Source organism: Prionailurus viverrinus, chromosome C1 (assembly GCF_022837055.1).
Source record: "Prionailurus viverrinus isolate Anna chromosome C1, UM_Priviv_1.0, whole genome shotgun sequence".
NCBI classification, from domain to species: domain Eukaryota; kingdom Metazoa; phylum Chordata; class Mammalia; order Carnivora; family Felidae; genus Prionailurus; species Prionailurus viverrinus.
Window position 1 is genome coordinate 162,141,725 of NC_062568.1, and position 22,952 is coordinate 162,164,676.

At 42.1% G+C, this 22,952-nt stretch overlaps 1 protein-coding gene across 3 annotated transcripts in view; it reads right to left on the reverse strand.

Moving 5' to 3' along the window:
* PGM1 (phosphoglucomutase 1) overlaps nt 1-22,952 on the reverse strand; it is a 71,964-nt gene that overhangs the window by 25,069 nt on the left and 23,943 nt on the right. For all 3 annotated transcript variants that reach the window (XM_047872550.1, XM_047872549.1, XM_047872548.1), the window contains exons 2-5: nt 6,321-6,483; nt 5,828-5,974; nt 4,233-4,358; nt 696-886 (exon numbers count right to left, since the gene is read on the reverse strand). In XM_047872550.1, the coding sequence (XP_047728506.1) occupies nt 696-886; nt 4,233-4,358; nt 5,828-5,974; nt 6,321-6,483 (627 nt within the window). The remainder of the gene's footprint in view (nt 1-695; nt 887-4,232; nt 4,359-5,827; nt 5,975-6,320; nt 6,484-22,952) is intronic.

Below are 22,952 nucleotides of genomic sequence, written 5' to 3' on the forward strand. Positions count from 1 at the left end.
AGAAAGATACATTGCAAAATAGTCTCTCCAGGGATCCTTTTCATTTTTCAAAATTTTGATATGGAGAAATTTGATTTTTAGGAAGAAATGGATTCTAGCTGAATTTAAAGGACAAGAGCAGTAAAAATATTTTTTCAGCTAAGGAAATAGATGTAGTGCCTCTCTCTGAGATACCAAGAATACAAAACCACTTAAATTACATCTATCCTTTGTCTGCTATGTATTCACCAATGTACATAAAACAGCCTGCTTAGTAAAAGTATTAATTGTAGAGGAGGAATAAAAGGTTTATTCTCTCATTATAATTTTATCATTCAACCAATGAGAATGAACAAATGGATATATTATAAGGCCAAAATGCTTTCCAGGGGTTGAATAAACCTAGGATGGGTTTCTAGAACCAGACCAGCTCATGAAGCACCATTCCATCGTAACTGAGCCCTGATCACCCTGCCACTCTTAGAAAATCTGAATGTCTAAAATTAAGCACATGGGTTACATTTCAAGGACTCATTTATGTTCAAGAGGATCTTCTAACAAGTTAGCCCTGACCCTATGGTGCAATAAGGACTCCTCGACTATCACTCATTCACCGAGCCCACAAGACCTGACAGAAGCAGCCTGCTTCTTCCTCCTTTGTAGGAACAAAGGGTACTGGCCTATACCAGAGTTCACTTCAATGCACTTGTACCCACCCCATCTCCATCAAAAGCAGCCCCAAAGTCGTGCTCTCCTGTCTTCATGGTCTCCACCAGGTCAGCAGCGTAAGTGAGGTTGGGGTCAGGGTGGTGGCCTCCAAAGTCTTCCAGAGGAACACAGTTAACTGCTGAGTTCGCAGGGGCACCAAGTTCTTCGCAGAGGATCTTCTTCACATACGGTCCCACGACTACGTAAAATGTGAAATGAAGAATCAGAAAATAGAACTTATTAAAGTATTAGAAGACTGGGGGAGGAGGTGGAGGTGTTCTAAGGAGAATGGCATGGACAATGAGAACATGAAAACCATATTCAGGGGCCAGTGGAAAGGTAAGACTCACTAGGATAGAAGGTTTTGCAAAAAGAAATAATGAGAGATTCGGTTGGAAAAGGTGGGGCTAGTTGATGAAGGAGAATGGGGCAAGGGAGGGGAGTTAACTTCTATGAAGGCCCTACTATAACCCTTTGCAACCATTTTCTCACTCTTTCAAAAACAAAAAAAGCTCACAATGTGGTAGCGCTTAGTGCTTAAGAGCTTGGACTCTGGAATCAGAATGCGTGGATTCAACTCCCAGCTCAGTTAATCACTGACTGTACAACTTTGGTAAAGTTATTTAATCTCTGTGTGTCTCCATCTACCCTATCTGCAAAATGAGGATAATAACAGTAGCTACTTAACAGGGCTGGTGTGAGGATTCAATGAGTTAATAAATATGAAGCCCTGAGAACAGTACCTGGCACGTAGGTTATAAATGTTTGCATTATGATTATCACCTCTACTTTATAGATAAGAAAACTGGTCTGAGATGAAGCCATTTGCCCAAACTTACATATCTAGTAGGAGTGGGAGCTGGGATTCAGAGCCCTAATCTCTTAACTGTATCCAGCTATAGGACAAACTGGTTAAAAACACAAACAACAAACCAAAACAACAACAACAACAACAACAACAACAACAACAAAAAGAGGGGTGCCTGGGTGGCTCAGTTGGTTAAGCGTCCGATTTCAGCCTAGGTCATGATCTCACTGTTCCCAAGTTCGAGCCCTGCATCGGGCTCTGTGCTGACACCTCAAAGCCTGGAGCCTGTTTCAGATTCTGTGTGTGTGTGTGTGTGTGTGTGTGTGTGTGTGTGTGTGTGTGTGTCTCTCTCTCTGCCTCTCCCCCACTCATGCTGTATCTCTCTCTGTCTCAAAAATAAATAAAACATTAAAAAAAAATGAAGAAGAAAGAAAAACAGAACTACCAACCACAGGAAAAAAAAGGTCACATACTTTTATGGTGACATTTTATTTTTTTTTTTAATTTTTTTTTTTCAACGTTTATTTATTTTTGGGACAGAGAGAGACAGAGCATGAACGGGGGAGGGGCAGAGAGAGAGGGAGACACAGAATCGGAAACAGGCTCCAGGCTCTGAGCCATCAGCCCAGAGCCCGACGCGGGGCTCGAACTCCCGGACCGCCAGATCGTGACCTGGCTGAAGTCGGACGCTTAACCGACTGCGCCACCCAGGCGCCCCATATGGTGACATTTTATACAACTACCAAGAACCTTCATCTCTAATATGCTAAGAATGTGTTTTCATCAAGGAAGGTACTGACACCCATAGAAGCCACAGAGGTCAGAACAGTGGAGAATATGCTTCTCCAGTGATTGGGGCCACATGTTAAGGATACTATGGACACACCACAGAAAAAGGTCAAGGCAGCCAGGGAGGTGAAGGATATAGAAACTGAGGCGTTAAAGGAATACCTGAATGGCCAGGAGAATGAAGTATACTTCATGACCAGCTTTTCCTACTCCATCTACCACCACAAGCCCTTTCTTTTTATTTATTTATTTTTTTATTTCAAGTTTTTATTCAAGCTTCAGTTAGTGAACATATAAAGCCTATTCTTAAGCCATTCTCCTCATTTTTCTAACATAACATCTTTTAAGCCTTCATGTCTTTGCTACAGCCATTGCCTCAGCTGGAAATGACTACCCTAGATCCTTCTTTCATGAAAGAGTTGGTTGCCAACTTCTTCCAGGAAACCTTTCTTGATATGGCTAGTCAAGTTATGCCTTCTTCCACACCCCAAAGAGAATACTTGAAATTTTATCTAACCCTCATTTTGTTGGCCTGGCGGTAGTTTTTGACCCATCCCATCTCCCCAGGCATTGCAAGCTCTTTGAAGGAAGTCTTCTGCTGAGTCCCAGCCCACCACCCCCCTATGCACACATGTAGTAGGTACTCAATACATACTTGTTGAATACTTTGAAATGACAGAATAGCTTTTGTCTAAATAAGGAAGTAGACCCATTCTATGAGATTCCAGAGGCAAGCTAGGACTCAACAGTAAAGTTCCAGGGATAGAAGATTTCAGCCCACAGAAAGAAGGTTTTTTGTTTTTGTTTTACAGAGAAAGGGGGAAGGAGAGTGAGTGGGGGAGGGGTGGGGGGAAAGGGAAAGAGAATCTTAGGCAGGCTCCATGTCCAGCACAGAGCCCAATGCTGGGCTTGATCTCGCGATCTGAGCAGGAATCAAGAGTTGGATGCTCAACTGACTGCCACAGAAGAAGGTTTTCTGTGGTTTTACAGGGTAACAGGAGGCCCTGAACAACATCATTGAGAGGGTTCAATCACAGACAGAAAGTTTTCCCCACTAGGGAAAATCCTTCCCACTCAAAGATTCTAAAATTCTAAATTTATTACAAAACAAATAAACAACATAAGTGCTTGGAATTCCCATATTCCAACATGTGAGACAGTTTCATGGTTCTGATTCACAATGATGGCTGCTATCTCTGCTGACCTGGCCATGCACCCAGAGAGGAAGAAGAGGGAGAGATACCCAACTGTTGTTCTGGAATTTAATCCTCAGCTTGCTCTTGTAGGCTCTGCTCTTCTAAGAAAAGGTACATGTGGGGGCAGCTGAGTGGGGTATGGGACTCACAAGCATGTTTACTTCATCTAGCAAATGATACCTCCCCCTCGGAATAGATGGGGGTGTGCAGGAAGAATGTAAGGTATCTTCTGAGGGGAAGGAAGAGTCCATAAAAACAGTTGCATGTTATTCAAGGCCTGATACTTAATGTGGAAACTCCGACCTTTGCACTACCTTACCATGAGGAATGTCTCTCCTATTTTTGCTGTGTACAGTTAGATTTTCATCTATGTGAATAATGCTCTGAAATGGTTGCAAAATCACTATTTAAAAACCATGAAACAGGGGCGGCTCAGTTGGTTAAATGTCCAACTTCAGTTCAGGTCATGATCTTACAGCTCATGAGTTCGAGCCCTGCGTCAAGCCCTGTGCTGACAGCTCACAGCCTGAAGCCTGCTTTGGATTCTGTGTCTCCCTCTCTCTGCCCCTCCCTTGCTCACTCTCTCTCTCTCTCTCTCTCTCTCTCTCTCAAGAATAAATAAACATTAAAGAAAATCAATAAAAACCGTGAAACAGTCTTGAGAAAAGGCTTGTTAAAGCATCACGATATGCAAGGTAAAAAGCAGCTCCATATCTTTGAGAGAAGGGAAGGGAAGAAAACTGGCTCCTTACCACCATGCATGGCATCTATACGAATCTTTAGTCGGTTTGGACCAGAAAGCAGTTCCTTCAGTGCGTTGAAATCAAAGATGTTTCTCAGCATTGTAGCATAAGCTTCCACAGAGTCCACAATTTCCACTGTGAGAACAAGCAACATTAAAAGATGGGGGAGCCAAACACATGAAGAAATAGTATCCTCTGAAATGATTCTACTGCTGTAAACCCACAATAGCTATTTTAAAAGGACAATTATTGAGGAATGTGTTCCAATGTGCCCGGGCTGTCACATGATCTCTTACTCAGTACCAACCATTTTGCTGAGAGGTAAATGTTATTAGTTCTATTTTATAGACAAGAAGATGAGAAAGCTTAAACTCTGAAAGGCTGAGTAACTTGCCCACACAGCTGGGATGGGGCACACAAGAGATTCGGACAGGGGTTTGCCTGGCTAGAAGCTCAGCTATGCTGCCACATTGACTCTTTGCCCATCACCATGAGAAGTGTATTTTGGTGTCATAAATAACAGAAAATGTAAGGCCCACTTTTCTTTCCTTTTTCTAGGCCCACTGCCATAAGACTTATTAATGGTAAAAAGCAGAAAAAAATTTTTTTAACAAACCACTTTTCACATGCACTGCTAAAGGAGTAAGACAAATATAAGAACTTAGTCTTGCTGCCCTCGTTGGATGTCAGGGCACATCTGAACATTTTCAAAACATTAAGAGTTTAAGAAATTTCCTACTGGTGTTTTCCAAGCCCTAAGAATGTCTTCAAGATGTTCCAAGGCACCGCTTTATCTTTGTTAGGACGCGACTGCCAGCTCTCGATGGGTAGGTTCAAACAAAGAAATGTTTGCCATAAAATGGCAATCCAGAGGAGAGAGTACACGTTGGAACAGTCAAAACGTAAGTTGCATTACTAACCACCTCACCCTTGTTGTGTTGATATGAACAATGTTATAAACCTTTACTCCAACAATTATTAATACCTTGGCATTCTACCCCTGCTGCCTAGGCAGGGAGTTTCAATTTAGCCCCCTGAATGGCTTACTTTGATTTCACTGAAAATTAAGGCAGGAAAAATGAAGAATCAAAGCCCAGGCTTTGGAATCCTTCACACCTGAGTCTGAATCTGGTTTGCCACTCACTCACTATAGGACCTTGAGCCTGAGATGTAAGCTCTTCTCAACTTTTGTTTCCTCATAGGGAAAAAGTGAATACAGATAGTGCTGCCTTCACAGGGCTCTCTAAGAATAAAGTGGGATAATGCTTGTTGAGAGTTTGGCACGTAACAAAAGCTCAATAAAAGTTAGCTATGAATGTAATCTTACAGGTCTTCTAGTCAAGGCTATTCATTTAATAGGTATGGAAGGCAAGGCCTAGAAAGTTGGAAATGCTGCACCCAAAGTCACACGGCTGATTCCTGGCAGGGCCCAGAGAGCCCAGGTCTCTAGGCTCCTAGACCCAATTCCAGACCTGCTAAACAATGCATGCAAAGCTTAGTGACCACAGTCTTTCCAAAACTGAAGATCTACTTTATTAAAACTTGGAAAGTCCAACTGCTTAAGGTGGAAATAGGGGGGCAAGAGGGGAGGAAAGTCAACATGCCTGTGAATGGTTTGAACTTGTTTTCCAGGTCAAACTGCTGCTTTCCCAGAACTCCAAGGTCTATTTTCAGGTCAGGGCAAATTGCATATTCTTCAATTGTCTTGCTGATTTGGAAGATTTTATCAGTTATTGCTTCTGGAGCAGGACCTGGAAATCAAACAGCGAACCATGGGGTCATTTTGTGGGACTGACATGAAAATACAAAGAACACGGAGCTCGTCAACTCCTCTTCACTCACACATTTGCCATTTCATCATTTAGACAGCAAAGTATCAAAATTGTCTAAAAGAAAAATACCATGTTAATGATGATTTGTGCATGGCTTCTCATATTCAGGGACGACAGGATGAGAAGCATTCCACTTTCACCAAAACGAAACAAAGAACCCCCTTGTTAAGGATCAGAACCAGAACACTGGCCTTCCAAGGCCTTGGTTATTGGTTTATCCTAATGAACATAAATGGACTATCCTTCAAAATGACAGCAAACTCACCTCCATTGGAAATATTAAATTTGATTCCAAAATCTCCATTGGGCCCTCCCGGGTTGTGGCTGGCTGTCAGAATGATCCCACCAATGGCTTTGATCTTTCTAATGATGCAGGATACAGCAGGGGTAGAGAGGATCCCATTCTGCCCAATAACCAAGCGACCAATCTAAGAGAAGAAATCCAGACATACACTTTAACACCAATAAACCCAGAACTACTGCACAGAAACAACAGAATAGGCAGAGGAACAAAGAAGTGAACCAGAAAAGATGTTCTTTAATGAACATCCACAGCTTGGATTACTATTATTTTATTACAAAGTAGAATACCGTGTTGAATAACATTATTATTGAAGTAGAATCAGCATTGCTGAACAAGGCCATCCTTTCAGATAGTTTTTGGGGACTTTATAGTTTTAAAATAGTATATGGTCTGGGGGAGCTATAAGGCTCTGGCAAGAAAACACAGAGCATTTGAAACACAGTCTTTCCAGACCAGGTTCATAATTTTCCCTGAAACATTGTTAGAAAACCCACATTTTTATCCAGTTCAATCACACTTTCAAACCACACTGGGGGAGGATATAAATTTAGCTAGTTAAAGAAATCCTACCCAAAGAGAAGCCTTTTTTGTAAACTAAAAAAAAAAAAAATTTTAAGTAAAAAGGGCAAGCTTTACATTGAAGAGTTTTACAAAATCTGTCTCATAAATTTATCTTTCCTGTCAAGACTTGATTTTGATATGGTGGTCTCCCCAAAGCAGGAAACACCTACCTATGTGAGGGTGTATGTGGATTGCCTGCTGGCCCTAAGGCAGAAGGTGCTGGGGGTTATTACTGAGTAAACCAGCCAGAACCACCCACAGGGAAGGGCTACAGGTGGCACTTCACTGCATTCTTAACTTGCCTTCCCTTATCTCTCACAGATGCTATCAGCATGGCTCCTAAATCTTCCTTCACTAAAATGTAATTTATATTTGTTTCAACATGACCCACGTTGGGAAAGAAGGAAGAAGTTCTATCAGTTCCTTGAACATACTTGGAGAAAATGCAGCCACTACATAAATAGATTTATAAAATGAGGAGTCTGTGCCCTCCTTCCATTCTCCCTTCTGAGAGAAGGGACAGGAATGTTTTTGAATTTTCCATTTGTTATTTCTTTTGGCCCCACCTAAATAAACATGCTTGAAGAAATGACTTATGGTGGAAGATGTGTCTGATGATACCTGGAATCCCTGGTAAAGTTTGTCTGGGACTGTTACCTTTGCCACACTATAAGTTACTGAAAACTTGACTGCCTTATCACCAACCCCTCCACTGTCAACCACCTCCCAGGAAGTAGCCTGGCTCTCATTTGTCCATCTCAGAACAGTTTTTGTTACACTAATACATTTGTTATGCCCTGCCTCCCTCAGGAAGTGGTAATGACCAGGGTAGGTGCTATAACTAGTCTCCTCCATAGACTAGAGGGACCAGCAGATGGTGTGAAATCAATATTAATGATTATCACTGGGCACAGAGTGCTTTCTAAAAACCCATGGCATTTTCAATTAATTCCCATATATGTTCCCTAGTACTGTCGTATAGATGAAGAAGCTGAGGTCCAGAGTTATGATGCTGCCCATTTGTCGATTCTTCCATCCATCCAAAAGCAATCACAACAAGTGCTTATGGAAAGGTGGTATGGGAGGCACTGGGATAGACGACAGGACACGGTCACATGGCAAATTAGTGGCCATAGCTGGGAGAAGCACTGAAACCTGCCTCAATACAGAGAGAAGAGTAACAACTCACCCTTCTAGCACTTTCCAGGTGTGGTTCTGATAAAGTGAGAGTTTATGGTGGAGTAGTTGTGTAATTTTAACAGGAGGGCCTTAATTAAGAAAGGCAATTTAATCAGTCAGAGTGGCTGGTGGAGTTATCTGGAAATTGTACTTGCGCATCAAGCATACTGACTTTTACTAGGGGTTTATATGTATTTTGCGTGGAAAGGGAGACTGATAAATGAATCTTAAGCTGTACCACCCAGGTCACCCCTTATTCTACCATTCTGTATGGTAAGATCTGCAGTCAGTAATGGTCCAAGACTGAGGGGATAATACCAGGGGTAAGAGTAGGAAAGTCAAGAGACAGAAAGGAGGTCTGCAGTACCTTCTTTCTCTTGAGCCCAAGAAGAGGTACGGCTGGTCAAAGTCTCTCCTTCCAGAGAAGACCCTCTCCTGTGAATCACCCTCAGGAATATTAATCCTCAACCTGATACTGAGGAGATATTACCCACCTTCCTTTAACAATGTCTAGAGCATTGCAACAGCTCCTGACTCAATCCCCCCTTTCTCTCTCCCACCTGTACCTCCCTTACTCTGCTCTGGCTGAATCCATCCTTCCAACTCAGGACCACCTAGTTCATCTGTTTTAAACCATAGTTCTTACTATGTCCTGCCTCTACTCAAAAACCTTCCCTGTAGAATACAATCCAGAAATTCCAATTCTAGCTATTGACACGAAAGAAAGCAAGGACTGAAACAGACAACTTGCACACCCAAGTTCATTGCAGAATTAATCACAATAGCCAAAGGCCCATCAACAAATGATGGTATATGCATATACAAAATATGGTATATACATATAATGGAATATTACTCAGCCTGAAAAAAGAATGAAATTCTGATACATGCCACAATATGGATGAACCTTGAAAACACTATATACTAAGTAAAATAGGCCAGACACATATAGACAAGTATTGGATGATTCGATTTACATGAGGTACTTAGACGAGGCAAACTCATAGGCAGAAAGTAGAACAGAGGTTGCCAGGGGCTGAGGGAGGGGAAATGGGAAGTTATTGTTTAGTGGGTATAGTGTTTCAGAGGGGATGAGAAAAAAGTTCTGGAAAAGGATAATGGTGACGGTTGCAGAATATTGTGAGTGTAATTAATACCACTGAAGTGTGCACTTAAAAATGGTTGATACACTAAATTCTGTGTTATGTATACTTTACCACAAAAAATAAAAAATTTTAAAAACAGAAAAAATCTTCCCTGGCTCCCAGTGTCTACCAACTTAGAGATCACTCCGTCTACCCGGTACTGAAAGTCCCCCATCAAACAGCTCTTCCTGCCCTTCCTTCCCCTTCTTGCTACTCTCTCCCTGAATAACAGAACTCACACTGCCAGGCTGGATACCTCGCTGTTTGCCCAGCATTTGACAGTCAAACATAACAGGAGCAAACTTAATTTTCCTTGCAATTAAAATAGGGCCTGGTGTTTTCCTATGTTTCACAAAACAAAAACAAAAAGAAAAACAAGTTCCATTTTCTTTGCCCTGCTAGTCATATACACATATTCTTATTTCTAAACATATCTCTAAGTGTAAAGCTCTGGAAGCCAAATGAGATATCAGTATTGTAAATGGGGCCCCACCAATGTCTTATTTTATACATTAAAATTTCCTATACTTTTTAGCTCCCAGAAGCGTCATGAAAAAAAAAAAAACTCTCTTGTAAATGCAGACAGCTCTATGTAAATAAAAACAAAAGGAAACTTCTAACAAAGGCAAATTATATTTTACAATCCATAGATGCACAAAATGAAAGTGTAATAAAGAGAAAAAAAATGATATGATTTCCATTTTAGCTCACAAGGCTGAAGAGTCTTCTGAGAATCAGCCCAAGGGGGAAGTGGGTATCGACAGAGGTGAGGAAGGCACACTGACTCCTATCAAAATCTGTGGCAATACATTATCTTTCCTTTACATTTCCCCCCTAACGCTCTGTCCACAATCAAAGGGACATTAAAATAGTCAGAAATGAGGATATGTTAGAAAAAGAAGAAATCGAACTATCTAGGATTTGATAGGTTTTATCAGATCAAAGTGCTTTATTGGTCCACTCATGTTTTAAGTAATCCAGTTCAGTTGCATGAGTGCTTTAAATGCAATACTATTTTAAATAAAGAATGCCCTTGAGAAGATTTGAAAATATTGCTTGGGCTGCCACAGCTCTAACAAATAGGCAGTTGCCATATTTAGTCAATTATTATCACTTAAATGCATTATTTAGCAAACCTTCAGATCGTAAATCTGAGCAAGTCTATAGGGTCTGCTGAATTACACATTCCTACCACCTCTTCCACATCCTTCAGCTCCACACAAAAATGAAATGAAGCCAAATATATCACAGCAAAGGGGACAGTGTACCAGATCCACTCAACAATCTAGATATATGCGGAGAAATAATGTTCCTTTCATTCTTTCTCTAAAGATTAAAAGCATCTTAATACCGTTCCCTCCACAGCTCTCCTCAAAGGTGAAATTTATAGCATGTCACATTTTATCTTAAAAATGTGTATGCTTCATAATAACTTCATATTTGAGTGCTTTATCAGCAATTTTTACATGAGAGGCATTCAGATTCTGAAAGTGGGTATGAAGGAAACTTTGCATTATAACTACAATCATTTTTAAATTTCATTTGGTGGTGTGTTTTTGTTTTTAATTTGGGTTTTGCAATCATACCTGTTCGGCGTATTATTGAAATAGACTGACGATGAATGTCTAACATATTTGGTTGCCATGCTAAATTTTTATGTTCTCAGAACCAGAATCACTCCCAGAAAGGAAATACAACAGATTTTTAAAATTTATGAGTTCTGAGGGGCTGTGTGCTCCAAATTATTGCTAAGTATAGCCTAAAACACTAAAAATATATTTTTGGTCCCACAGAGGAATCTGCAGAGCAAAAACAGCAATGTCCTGATGCCCACCTTACAGCAAATCAGTGGGACTGTGCAAATTGTTAGATTATCAAGATCAATGCTTTCTGGCACAAGATTCCTTCTGATTTGGTTAATTCAGGCAAGGCAGTTTTTCACAATGCAGAGCTGTTAGCAGAGCCTCCTTATATTATAGTCTTACAGGAGTTATTAACTCTACCCTGCTGCACAAATTCACTGCACACAGGGCTTCTTTGTGTCCAAGGTCATTATAAGCAGGTTCCCCTGTAACAGGTCCTCTTGGTAGGCTTATACCTAACATTTTCCAATCCCCTCCTGGCATTTCTGCATGACTACCAGGATCCACAAACAACAGCATGCCCTGGCTTTTGTTTTCCTGTTTGACAAGTGACTGAACTTCAACAAGGAAGCCATTGAAAGAAAACAAAATCCTCCTCTCTCTACTACTCATTGGAGCTTTCTTACATAGGATAGGGTACCCCTCGGGACTAGTTAGAATGTAGATAAGAGAGCTTAAGGCTGGGGGTGTGCTTTAAATGTCTAAAAGGCAACAGGTATTTTTTCAAGCAAGAGGCACAGAGTACAACAAAGAGCCGAACTTACATTCCCATATCCCAATGTGACTAATGTAATTTCAGGAGTAATATTACAAAACACATTCTCTGAAGTCACAATGAAACACTAACTGGATGTTAGTAGAACTGAAGTGTATATAACATACAAATCTGTGTACTCTTGTATATTTCTGCAAAATGAAGAAAGAAACATATGTGGAGAGCCAGAAACATAACAATACTTATATACCAACCCCATTAGCGGCCGCCATCTGCACTATTGTTTCTATCGCCGATTTATTAAAATACCTCCCATCTCCACCAACTACCAGTGAGGATCCCTGGCGATCTTTAAGGTCTATGGAAAAAAATAGACTCTGGATGAAATTCTCCAGATAACATGGCTTCGCCTCAAAACAATAGGTTTTCTTCCGTAATCCACTAGTTCCTGGTTTCTGGTCATAGTAGGGAGCAGTAGCAAAAGTCAACAGAGGGAGAGGACCTTCTTCCATTTTTCTGTATTTTCCAGAAATCCATTCATCAAAATCACTCATCTTTCATTTTCACCACTTGGCTCAAAGAGGGTGTCCAGAAAGCAGTCAGGGGTCCTCAAAATAGTCTGTCTGAACCTGAAGCTGCAACAGTGTCATCTGAGTAAGTAAATAGAGGTCGTGCCTGGATGAGGAAGCTGGGTTAATTCCTTGCTGTCGTCACCCCTTGAGAAAAGTTAAGGGCCACACACCCACCCACACCCACACACAAAGCACAACTTCCAAGCTGTTTTGGTGAGGACACTTCTGCCCACATAACCACGTCAAATACCCTTCAATTATTTTTGCTTCATTTCCCCATTAGGTAGCTCCAAAGGATACTGCTTGTGGCAGACGTCAGTCACAAACACCAGATGGCTGCCAGACTCCACTCTCAGAGCCCAGGCAGCGATGGAGCAAGTCCAGTCCCAAGAAGCAGGCTCGTTGTTGAACAGGACACCCTGGTGTGGCTCCTTACAGCCCTTGAAGCAGAGTCTCTCTGGGCACTCACCACTGAGAAGGCCATCTGCTGCTACAGTTGTTCGATGCCATGTAGCAAGTTAAAGGTCAATCTTAAAATGGAAGTGAGGGATCTCGGTTACCTCTGGTTTCCTTACATCACATCATTTTGATACCCAAGCAATTTTTTACGTCTTGCATGCAATTCCAATTGGAAGAAAAACAGATTTATTCATTGCCCACCAAGGATTTAACAAAACAGTATTCAGCTCTTCTATCAAGAAGAAAAGATACCTACAAATATGCCCTGAATGGTCAACAGCTTGGTCATTCCCTTGACCTTAGGGAAATGTGGGGATGGAAATGCACCAAATCCTTGAAAATGTGGGCAAAACAGGGAGGGGGAAAAATGTATACTTTTCTGAGTGCACGAGGTTTGATCAGGTTATTATCTGGAAAAATAATATGAACATAAGATTACATTTTGTGTCCTCATTTTCTCAGTTTTACACAGACGTGGCTTTTAAGAACACATTTTCAGTGAAGCAGGTTAAGTCCTTTCTTTGCATTTGAAGAACCTAAGATGTCTGAAAACATTCTACCTGAATAACGTTATTATCCAACCCCCATCTGATCCTTAAGATTTTATTAATAATCTACTTAAATGCATACACGTTCTTTACCTGGTTCAGCAGAAGCTGACAATTACAGAGCTCCGCTGTCAAGGTTTTGGTGAACTTGCTAAGGATGTTTGAAAAGTCAACCAGCACCAGTTACGCCACATGTTTGGAGAGTCTGACATGCATTACAGTCCAGGTTTTCAAGTGAAACATGAATAACCCCTTGATAAACAAAATCCGAGGGGTGCCTGGGTGGCTCAGTTAGTTGGGCATCTGACTTTGGCTCAGGTCATGATCTCACAGTTCATGAGTTCGAGCCCCGCGTCGGGCTCTGTGCTGACAGCTCAGAGCCTGGAGCCTGCTTCGGATTCTGTGTCTCCCTCTCTCTCTGTCCCTCCCCCACTCACACTCTGTCTCTCTGCCTCTCAAAAAAAAATAAATAAAAATAAACATTAAAAAAAAAATCTGAGTATTTTTCTGCTAATTTGTCAAGCCAGGACCAAAAGCCAACAAGACTGGGAGCAGCAGACTGTCCTAAGGCAAGAACATCCCTGTGGTTCAGGGGCTGCTCTGTGCAGGGCCAGCAGAATGAACAGGCCCAGGAGCTGGAGCCCACTGGCAAGGAAGCCTGGTCTCCTTCACGTGACAAATGGGGTTGGCCCACGTGCAGGGAAGACCTCGAGACAGAACATTAAAAAATTCACAAGACCATGTCTATTTAGTTGAAGACCAGTCAGCCAACAGACACTTGTTACAGTTTATTTTGGGGTCTTAGTTTTTAAAAATAAAATTCTCTAGAAATTAATTTATGAGCCGAGCTTGCTGTATGAACAGTAGTTTACATACCTACTGTATTTCAACTTAAAATAAATGCATGCTTGATTCTTTTTTTTTTTAAAGTTTGGTGCTAAGTTTTCTGGTTTTAGGTTCGTTTGCAAACTATACCAGCATATGTGTCTTGACATATTTAATAACAAATCAAGATTTATGAAATAGCAACCCAATAATCTTTTCATTGGGAATAATAGAGCAACCAACCACATAATTGGTAGTTTTCTTAACAAGAAATCCCAGGGTAGACTTAGGGGCATTTGGTCACAAGGGTGCTCCGACATCCCCAGCTGAAGCTTCTCTGCCCATATATTCCAGCATGTTCTCTGCTGGTGGTCTGCCACTCTCTCAGTGCAGCTCTTTCTGAAGCTGGAACCAAGAAAGTATCACTCTTCTGGGGTTTTTTTCCCCATGCATTGATTTTATTTACAGTTTCTGGTTAATGCAAATCAATTTCATAAAATGAGAAGTTATGAAAAATCAAGGCATAATTATGCAAATTCAAAATAGATGTTCAATGCAAAAATTACAAGCATAAAAGTGGGTTTGTTCACAGCATGAGATCCAACAGATCTTGCTTCAAAGGATAGGAATCATTTGTTTTTTTTTTTTTCTTGAAGACTATGGCCACGTCACATGCTAGAACACCTCAGCTTACCAGTGAGGTGTTTTCTCATAGGAACCACAACGTGTTTCTAAAAATGTTTTTTTACACTGTAAAGTGTCCTAAAAGCCGCACTTTTCCAGAATCAAACCCGCTCTTGCACCTAGCACCGGTTGCTAACCATCTAAAAACTGATACAGAAAATATTCCAAATGTAACTATTCTGATTCTTAAAAGTAAAAAACTTTTACAAGGTAGTTTAGAAAGAAATATTGCAAACCAGTAATGCTGGAGTTCTTCCAGTCTGAACCTTCCACATACTAGATACGCCACCTTAGGGTTGATGTCATTTCGGGATTTTTAAATCTACCTCCCCTGTAGATCATCTTCATATTAAAAAAATATATATTTAACACCAGAGGAAACAGAAGTGACTGAGCACCAGGGGATCATATATGCTGAACCTGTGGAATCCGGTCACTAGGTGAACCCACTATATCCCTCTTGCATGGAAATATCTATGTGGGCACATAGACCTTTTTACCTTCCTGTGTATGAGCCAGCCTTCCAGCGAGGCATGGACCGGGGAAGATTCCCTCTCTCACGGCTCTTGCACATGTCAACGAATACCCAGCAATTTAAGTGTACGCTGAAGCTAAGCCCCCAGAGGAAAGAGTTCTATATCCCAGAACAGAGAATAATGTTGTCAGCAACTACATATGCCTGGCACAGTGTTTGTCAATATGCAAAACTAAAGCATCATAGCCCTTGCCCTAGAAAAGCTTCTATTCTAAAAATGGGCCGGAGCCGTAATTTTATGGACACTGTAGAACTCAACCCCATATAAAAATATTACCAGAGGCAGCAATGCTAGATGGACTGTGAAGTGTGGTAAAAAAAGAAGGGGCATTAAGAACATGAAGCTTCCTACGACGCTCAGACTAAGTGGGGCAGCTATTAAGAAACTCATTTGTTTTAGCTCTCCAGCAAAGGTTGAACTTCATCTTCGGAAACGTTACTGTCGAGCATAGCGAACCCAATTTGGCCTAATGAATTCGCCTGCATCGCCAGTACTCCCTTCACAATGACACAAATTACATTTAAACCATATGGGGGATTTAAGGATTACTCCCTTCAGACAAGGAACTTTCGTACTGGTCTTGGGTCCAATCAATTTCACGACGGCAGAGTTATGAACCCCTTCGCTCCCAGGCTCACAAAGACTCCAGCCCCCATTCTCATCTGCAGACACCTTCCTAGCAGAACACAACAGAGACTGTAGACTGACTTGCCAATCCTTTCTTCGCTCTCTCTTTCTTTCCATCAGTTAAGTACTTATTGGGTAGCTAACTACTATGTCCCAGGCTTCCTGCGAGGGCTGGACCCAGCCCCTGAACAGGTTCACCTCTTCACACCAAGAGCTCTTCTTTAGCTGATGCCACAGTAGTGGACGTGGGGGATGGGCTGTCCACAGTGGTGGAGGCTGTCTCTAGGTGTAAGCACGAGAAAGAATGCTACTAATTGGGCTAAAAGCAGCAGGGATCATCACACCCCCAGCCTGAAGCCCTGCACTTGTGACAGCTGCAGGTGCCTGCCTGAGTGGTTGGGGTGTGTGACCCAAGTGATGGGAAACACTCATTGATTTCTCCCACCAACAGTAAGAAAGCATGTAGTAAATGCCGGCCCCAGGCAAGGCAGTGCAGGACGATGCAAAGACCACAGGTTTAGGAGCCAGATACAACCAGGGCTCAAATCTTTGACTTTAAACTGCATGAGAAATTCAATCTTGAGCAAGTTCCTTAACTGAACTGAGCCTGTAAAATGGGGACAGCTTTCAAGGTTGTCCTGAGAACTGAATCAGGTTACATATGTGAAAACACTTTGTGCTGTGTCTGGCATCTAGTAGATTATCAGTGGCTGTTAACCCTTCCTTCCCATCCTCAACCTCCCCGTCTCTAAAATGGGATAATAATACCTGCCTCGCAAGGTTTTTGTGATAACGACCCCACCAAATGTCTATGAAAGTCTTTGTGAACTAGAAAACGATGTAAAGATATGAACTTTTTTTTTCATATTTGGGAGGTGGAGGAGGAGAGAAAAAAAGTGCATGGGCCTTTGTTCTTAACAAGTTCATGTCAGGGAGAAGCCATCACAGTGTGGGAGCCATGGCCCTGTCCCAGAGGTGCACGCACAGCCCTATGGCTCTTGAGAGGTTGCAGGAATGGGGTGAGACTGCAGAAATAGTTGGGGCAAGATTACAAAGTCTCATGAACCACACTAAAGTTTATTTTGTAGCTGCCGGAAGCTATGGAAATTTTTAAGCGAAAGGAATCTAAACTGATATGTTTCTGGAAAGTTGGCTGGCTGCCAGTGGCACATCAAATAGCTTAGAGGAGAGATTGGAAGATTAGCCAAGGTCGCAAAAAAGGATTCCTTCCTCAGCTGTGGTGGCTCTGAGGATCCTGCTGTTCCTCAGCTGGCTTCCTGTACAAGACTTCTACTTGAGGGGCACCTGGGTGGCGCAGTCGGTTAAGCGTCCGACTTCAGCCAGGTCACGATCTCGCGCTCGGTGAGTTCGAGCCCCGCGTCGGGCTCTGGGCTGATGGCTCAGAGCCTGGAGCCTGTTTCCGATTCTGTGTCTCCCTCTCTCTCTGCCCCTCCCCCGTTCATGCTCTGTCTCTCTCTGTCCCAAAAATAAATCAACGTTGGAAAAAAAAAAAAAAAAGACTTCTACTTGAATACTTCCAAGCTTTGCCTGTTAAATAAGGAATTTTAATTTATTTTATTTTTTAAAGTTTATTTATTTTGAGAGAGAGAAAGCACAGGCGGGGGACGGGCAGAGAGAGAGGGAGCGAGAGAATCCCAAGCAGGTTCTGAGCTGTCAGACAGACACGGCACGGCGCTCAATCTCACGGTTCACGAGACCATGACTTGAGGTGAAATCAAGAGTCAGGCACCTAACCGACTGAGCCACCCAGGTGCCCCGTGACAAAGAATGTTAAAAGTAAATAAATGCATTTGATTTACAAATTTGAAATGTTCATAGGAGTTTGAGCAAATGAGTTTATAACTAAGATCACATGCACACACACACACAAAAACCTACCAGCTCACACTGACAACCATGTCAGCGGAGGAGAAAGAAACAAAGCAGATGTGCCGAGATAAACAGAGAGGGTAGGCAGAGAGTGGCTGCAGGGCTTCCTCCTGCCTCAGGCTCCTGTGAGACCCAACTGTCCACTCCACCCCCGGCTTTCAGGAGGCCCCTCTCTAACCTTATGGAGCCACCCTCTTGGCAACTCACTGCAGTCGGCCTCGCTTCCTAACACGTGCTACTACTTGCCGCTCTTCACTCTGTTGAGTGGGCCTCAGTGGTGCCTGGCTCCCATCTGGCAGCTCGGAGGCAGGCTCCACCGGCTGGCCCATCCAGGCAAGAAGAGGAAGAGAGCAAAGTCCTTCTCTTTCTCCCTTTCATTTAAAAAAAAATTTTTTCATGTTTATTTATTTTTGAAAGAGAGAATCACTTCTCGGCCTTTTGGCTAAGATCAAGTGTATTTTTGAAAGAGAGAGACACAGTGCAAGCAGGGGAGGGGAAGAGAGAGAGGGAGCCACAGAATCGGAAGCAGGCTCCAGGCTCTGAGCTGTTAGCGCAGAGCCCGAGGCGGGGCTCAAACCCACAAACCGTGAAATCATGACCTGAGCCGAAGTCGGACGCTCAACCGACTGAGCCACCCAGGTGCCCCCCTCTCTTTCTCCCTTTGAGCAAACTCAGTCAACAGTAAGGAGACAGAATATCATTTACTATTAGGGTGAACGTTGGGCAAAATACCTAAGTTCTTGGTGCCCCACCTTCTCATATTTAAAATAGCGACTGTAAATAGTACTTACTTAGACTTACTGTGATCGTTTTGCAATATATACAAATATCAAATCATTACCTTGTACACCTACAAGCAATATGATATTACAGGTCAACTATACATCAATGTGTGTGTGTGTGTGTGTGTGTGCGCGTGTGTGTGTGTGTGTGTGTGCCAAAACCTGGGAATTATAGATCAATTTAAACAATGTATCCTTGGGGCACTTGGGTGGCTCAGTCAATTAAGCATCCAACTTCAGTTTGGGTCACGATCTTGCAGTCTATGAGTTCAAGCCCTGCATCGGGCTCTGTGCTGACAGCTCAGAGCTTGGAGCCTGCTTCAGATTCTGTGTCTCCCACTCTCTCTGCCCCTCTCTCTCTCATGTTCTGTTTCTCTCTCAAAAATAAATAAACATTAAAAAAAATTTAAACAATTCATCCTTTAAAGAGAGTTTAAAAAATAAAGAAAAACTAGTATATACTGCATGGTTTTTGCATAAAGATACAATGACTTAATAAATGTAAAGAACTTAGCATGGCTGTGGTGAGCCCTACATAAGGGTTAGCTTTTTTAACTGCCCCAAACCCATCTGAAACTATGTAGCAGTGTTCCATACCTATCAATGGGTATAGTGTTTTAACAGAGTTAGGAAATGTCCTTTAAAGAAATGGAGAAGTTACATTAAACTATAAAGAAGGTACAAGGTCTGAAGAATTCCAAGGGCCATGTGGCTCAAAGCTGTACAGAATCTCAGGTTCAAAAAAGACTCCTGAAGCATATTTTGACATCAAAAACAAACAAAACCAATGCATCAGAGCGTACACATCTTTTAGCATCTGTCTGTCATCCATCTGTTTATTCACCCACGTATCCAATATCTACTATAAAACTGACTTGCTCCATTCATTTTATCAAACATTGTGCACCACGGGAGGACAGACTCCAGTCATTAAGAAACTTTTGGTCTAAAGAGAGAGATAGATAAATCAACAGATTGTTTTTTTAAAAAAGGGGACTAAGGGGCACCTGGGTGGCTCAGTCAGTTGAGCGTCCCACTTTGGCTCAGGTCATGATCTCACAGTCTGTGAGTTCAAGCCCCATATCGAGCTCTGTGCTGATGGCTCAGAGCCTGGAGCCTGCTTCCGATTCTGTGTCTCCCTCTCTCTCTGCCCCTTCCCTGATCATGCTCTGTCTCTCTCTGCCTCAAAAATAAATAAAACATTAAGAAAAAAAATAAAAAAAAAAAAAAGGGAGTAAGATGGGGCACCTGCGTGGCTTGGTCGGTTGAGCATCCAACTTCGGCTCAGGTCATGATCTCACCATTCATGAGCTTGAGCCCCACATTGGCCTCACTGTTATCCGTGTGGCCATTTCAGATCCTCTGTCCCCTTCTCTCTCTGCCCCTCCCCCGCTCATGCCCTCTCTCTCTCTGTCTCTCTCTCTCTCTCTCAAAATAAATAAATATTTTTAGAAATTAAAAATTAAAAAATTAAAATTAAAAAATGGAGTAATAAGTGCTAATCTGGGAGCTCAAGAGGGATTTATGAGCTCCTGAAGGAGAAAGAGAATATAAGAAAGACATTCCCTACCTCCACAAATCCCATCCTTAATTCATATGATTAAACCTAAAAACAACCTTTGAAGTTGCACAGGGCTTCCTACATATTACTCACTATATACTGCACTGTAAAGAGGGCTCCTGTTTTATTAGAAATTACCAGTATTCAACCATTTTGACCTATAAAAGAGGCCATTTATATGGCTCATATAAAATTTTTATATGTATCTTTTATTTCCTTTTTGGAACACCCTCAAGAAAATTTTCATTTAACTCCCTTAAGAGTATTAATTTGGAGCTAAAAGAGTATCTTTCCATATTCTGGATATTACCAGAAACTATTTATGAAAACCCCTTGGTTTAAAAAAAAATTAAAAATTAATCAATTTAAAAAGTCAATCTAAAGAACTGCTTTATTTTCAAATTCATTCATGGTTGTGTGTTTCCCTCTTGTGGTGGAAAATGGAAAAACATGCAAGATTTCTCATGACCTCACAAGGGGGCGCACTAGCTGGCCCAGCGGCATCGCACAAGTCTAGGGGACCCCATTCTCCTCAAATATAATGGGAATCATGCACCCTGGAGTTTTGTGGCAGACAGTGGTTGGCCCTCTACGAAATAACTAAAACGTGGTGGAATTTCTGGACTTTTAAGAAGGGTATGGTGAGGTTGTTCTCGGTCTCATTAAGGTTTTTTCCAATTACATGGCCTGGTGAAACGAGGATGTCCAGCTGTAAAGGAAGTAAACGGAGATGACCACAAAAAGTGGATGAATTTTTCTGTGGAATCTTTGTGAGCCTAAGTTTCTGTAAAATGGGGATAGTAAAACTTCCTTTAAAGGTTCTCAAAGTATGTGAGAAAAGGCATGTAAAGCGTTTACCACAATTGCCTGGCAATACAGTAGCCACTCAATAAATGCTATCTAAGCTACCAAAAATAGAAAGACCTATTGATAAGGGCTGATCACATCCTTCTAATACAGCCTCTGATCTCTAGAGCAAGGGAGACCAGGCAGGAAAAAATTAATGCTATAGGGGGGTCTGGGTAGTGAATATGTATAAGGGGCCAGGGAAAAGGTGATGGAAGGGGAATTTATAGCCCCTGCTCTAGGGCTTTGGAGTCAGACAGGCCTGGGTGTGAATCCTGCCTTTGCCACGTTCTGGCTATGTATGGTCTTTCTGGGCTCAGTTTTCTTATTTGTAAAATAGAGACAATGACACCTGCTTTAAAGGTTGTTGTATATAGGAAATAATCACAGTAGGTCGGTGTGCTGGGCAGTGTTCCAAGTGCTTTACAAGCATTAACTCATGAGATGTTCACAACAACACTGTAAGATCAAGGCTGTCATTCTCAGCCCGTATCTTACGGACATGGACACAGATGACACAGATTTATCATCTGCCCAAGGCCAAACAACTGGGAAATTGTGGAGATGGGTCTTAAACCCAGACAATCTGGCTCTAGAGCCCACACTCAACCATCATGCTGTGCTGCCTCTCACTGTAATATGTGGCCATGTAAATGGTAAGTACTCAATAAATAATAGCTTTGTAAACAGCGATCTAAAGAACTATGGGTATTTTCTCCCCTCTGAACATTTATAGGAATTCCTGGGATGAACAGCATCTCAAGTGGGCAGCAAGGTACTCTCTCCTGCCCTTATGGCTTAAGTGCAAACAGGCTTCAGAGAAATAAAAAGTTGGACTGCAACATAAAAAAGTTTGGGAACCCTCAGACTACAGCTGTAGATAACTCTATTAAAAATGTCTACCAGGGCGCCTGGGTGGCTCAGTCAGTTAAGTGTCCAACTTGGCTCAGATCATGATCTCATCGTTCATGGGTTCTAGCCCCGCATCGGGCTCTTTGCTGTCAGCACAGAGCCTGCTTTGAATCCTCTGTCTCCTGCTCTCCCTGCCCCTCCCCTGCTCTCTCTCTCTCTCTCTCTCTCTCAAAAATAAATAAAAGTTTTTTTTAAATGTCTACCTTGAGGAATATGGCATAGTGGAAATCTGGGTTTGAATCCCAACTCTTGATAATTTTTAGTATGTTAGTGATCTTGGGCATATCACTTATCCTCTATTTCCTCACCTGTGAAACAGGGATATAAATACCAGGCTCTCAAGAGTTGTTGAAAAGGGGGCACCTGGGTGGCTCAGTCAGTTGAGCATAGGACTTTGGCTCAGGTCATGATCTAGCAGTTCATGGGTTTGAACCCTGTGATGGCTCTGTGATGCCAGCTCAGAGCCTGGACTCTGTTTCAGATTTTGTGTCTCCCTCTTTCTCTGCCCCTCCCTGACTCACACTCTGCCTACCACTCTCTCAAAAATAAATAATAATGAAACATTAAAAAAAAAATTTTAAAGAGTTATTGAAAAGATTGGGGTGACTGGGTGGCTTAGTCAGTTAGGCATCTGACTCTTGGTTTCATCTCAGGTCATGATCTCCCTGTTCGTGAGTTGGAGTCCCGAGTTTGGCTCTGTGCTAACAGTGCGGAGCTTGCTTGGAATTCTCTGTCTTTACTCTCTCTCTCTCTCTCTCTCTCTCTCTCTCTCTCTCTGCCCCTCCCCTGCTCGTGAGCGCTCTCTTTCTCTCTCTTTCTCAAAATAAATAAACTAGAAAAAAAATTGTTGAAAAGATTAAATGAGAACGTACAAAGAGCTTATAGCACAGTGCAGAGCACTACATGTAGGTTCTCATGCAGGCTCAATAACAACCTTGCGATGCAGGGAATCTCACTGTTTCCCTTTTACAGATGAGGAAACTGAGGCTTGGAGAAGTGAAATGACTTACTCCACATCTTGCAACTAATAAATTGGGAAGGCAGATTTCAATGCCAGCTTTAATGCCAAAGCTGATGCTTTAGCTGTTCGTTTCCTTTGGGTAACCAA